General features: G+C 42.8%; 1 protein-coding gene across 1 annotated transcript; it reads right to left on the bottom strand.

Moving 5' to 3' along the window:
* Nucleotides 1–533: 533 nt before the first annotated feature.
* Nucleotides 534–2,110, bottom strand: LOC132236515 (RNA-binding motif protein, X chromosome-like). The gene has a single exon (XM_059699642.1). The coding sequence runs from the start codon at nt 1,881–1,883 to the stop codon at nt 708–710; it is 1,176 nt and encodes a 391-aa protein (XP_059555625.1). The 5' UTR covers nt 1,884–2,110; the 3' UTR covers nt 534–707.
* Between the last annotated feature and the right edge of the window lie 228 nt (nt 2,111–2,338).

Here is a 2,338-nt window from a genome sequence, read left to right as displayed (position 1 = left end):
ATTTGTTATATGGTAGAACCAACAGTATGGATCAAGTAGGACAGGTTACTACTTAATACATTGATTACATTAATCAGAGAAAAATACAACTGAGTCCCTCCACTCATGTCATGCTCAAAAATCAAGAGTTTGAGAACTTAAATATGAATGGCAAAATCTTAAAACTTTTGTTAAAATATACAAGAAATATCTTTATTACCTTGGCCAAAAAAAAATGTACTTTTTAGGAATCTAGATGGATGGATGGGTAGATAGATAAGTGGATAGATGATGATAGATAGATGATAGATGATAGATAGATAGATAGATAGATAGATAGATAGATAGATAGATAATAGGTAGATAGATAGATAGATAGATAGATAGATAGATAGATAGATAGATAATAGAGAGAGATATAGACCAAGCTAAAAAGAAAGCAAGAAATGGCATAATTTCCTAGATCATGTATTTTCTGAGGGAGAAGGGGATCAGGAAAAGACACATAGAAAACATCAGATAATTAAGGACATTGATCTATTTTTTTTTCAAACATGTTTTACTTTATTCCTCTCAAGAACATAAAAATTATGAAGGGGGAACTTAACAGGAAATTTAAAAAATGTAACACAATTTTTCCTTTTAGTAGTCCTTGGGTAGTTATGACAGAATAGGTTCCACTTTCTGTTCATTTCTTTGAACAGGGATTTTGGTCCAAAGTTTTGTTTTTAATATCTGCTTCTGCCTCCCTCTCTATCAGATCGGCTTCCTCCACAGCCACCACCCCTGGGTGCTCTGCGGCTTGAACTGCTGTAGGAATCATGTGGAGGAGGGTACCCCCTTTCCATAGAAAGGGGAAGCCCTCTTTCTTGTCTGCCAACCCAATCACGACCACTTGAGTAGAGGTCACTTCGGCTGCTTGAGTAACTGTCTCGGCTTCCACCATATCCCTCACGTGAGCTGCTGTAATCATCATAGCGACTGCTTCCACCATAAGATGGAGGGGGCCCTCGTGTAGGTGGAGCTCTACGTGAATTACCATTACTGTCATATGAATCCCTGTAGGACCCACCACTTGGATGATCTGAATAGTCATGATCATGACCATAGCCATCTCTATCTCTATAGCCTCTTGATGGATAGTCATCACGTGAACTGGAATGACCATAATCACAATAAGTATAGCCTCTTGGTGGTGAAGCATAATCTCTTGTATCACGGGAGCTTGGGTAATCTCTACTTGAGTAGCTGTCTTTAGTAGAATATCCATCATCTCTTGGGGACAAATAAACATCTCTACAGGAAGGCAGGGGTTCCCTTCGACGTGGGCCTCCATAACTATCTCTTCCACGAGATACAGGAGCTCTTCCTCCCATTCCACTGCTGCTGCGAACTGGCCCTGAAGGAGCAGATCTTTTAGCAGGAGGACCCCCACTTCCCAGTGGTGGTCCTCTTTTTACTGGAAGTGGTCCCCTGGAAGAACTCATGTTGAAATTCATGGAATAGCCACCATCATCCATGTGCCCTCCACGTGAGGGAGGTCCCCTTGTTCCTCCACTTCCTCCTCTTCCACCTCTAAGACCCCCTGGAGGGCTTCTGCTTCTTAGAGGTGGAGGCGGTCCATGCCTACCAGTTACAAATGATGGTTTGGTGGCTTGTTCTACCTTGATGGCTTTTCCATCTAAGGACTTTCCATTCATATCTCTGGCTGCATCCTTAGCATCTGCCGGGCTTTCAAAGGTGACAAAAGCAAATCCTCTCGATTTGTTGGTTTCACGATCTTTCATCAAGAGTACTTCCACTATCCGTCCATATTTGCCAAATACAGCTTCAAGGGCTTTCTCATTTGTTTCTGTATTGAGGCCACCAATGAAGAGCTTTCCTGGGATATCAGCTTCAACCATGTTTCCCTCCTGGTAAGACGAAGGTTTCAAGCTCCTACGAGCTCGCTGACAGGGGCTTCCTAGCTGCTCAGCACAGGGAGGGCCACTGGCTCCGAAGACGGAAGAGAGAACCTGCAGGAACTACTGCGCTATATGTTGGGGTCCAACCCCAGCAGGTCCAGGGGTTCCCAAAGGTGTGGATGGAGTCGGCGAAGAAGGAATGACTCAGACACAGCATTCAGTTGATCAGCAGCCTAGCCAGGTTCTCTAGCCAGGATCTCCAGCCAAGTTGTGTGTCTGTTGTCCTGTTACATCTGTATTTATATCAGTTGATTTTAATCCTATCCATTCTATTCCAAAGGTTAGGGTGTTTCTTATCTCCATTCCAAGGTTACTCTATTGTTCTATTAAGCTATAAGGAAGTAACTGAAGGAGATTATCCTAAAATTATGTAGTTTACCCCTGATTGTTCATAG

Source organism: Myotis daubentonii, chromosome 6 (assembly GCF_963259705.1).
Source record: "Myotis daubentonii chromosome 6, mMyoDau2.1, whole genome shotgun sequence".
In the NCBI taxonomy this organism is placed as follows: domain Eukaryota; kingdom Metazoa; phylum Chordata; class Mammalia; order Chiroptera; family Vespertilionidae; genus Myotis; species Myotis daubentonii.
Note: the sequence above shows the minus strand (reverse complement) of the source record. Positions and strands in the feature narration are given on the sequence as shown.

Bases quoted from the DNA above. Each gene is read 5' to 3' on its own strand.
- LOC132236515 (XM_059699642.1), bottom strand. From the start codon at position 1,883: ATGGTTGAAGCTGATATCCCAGGAAAGCTCTTCATTGGTGGCCTCAAT.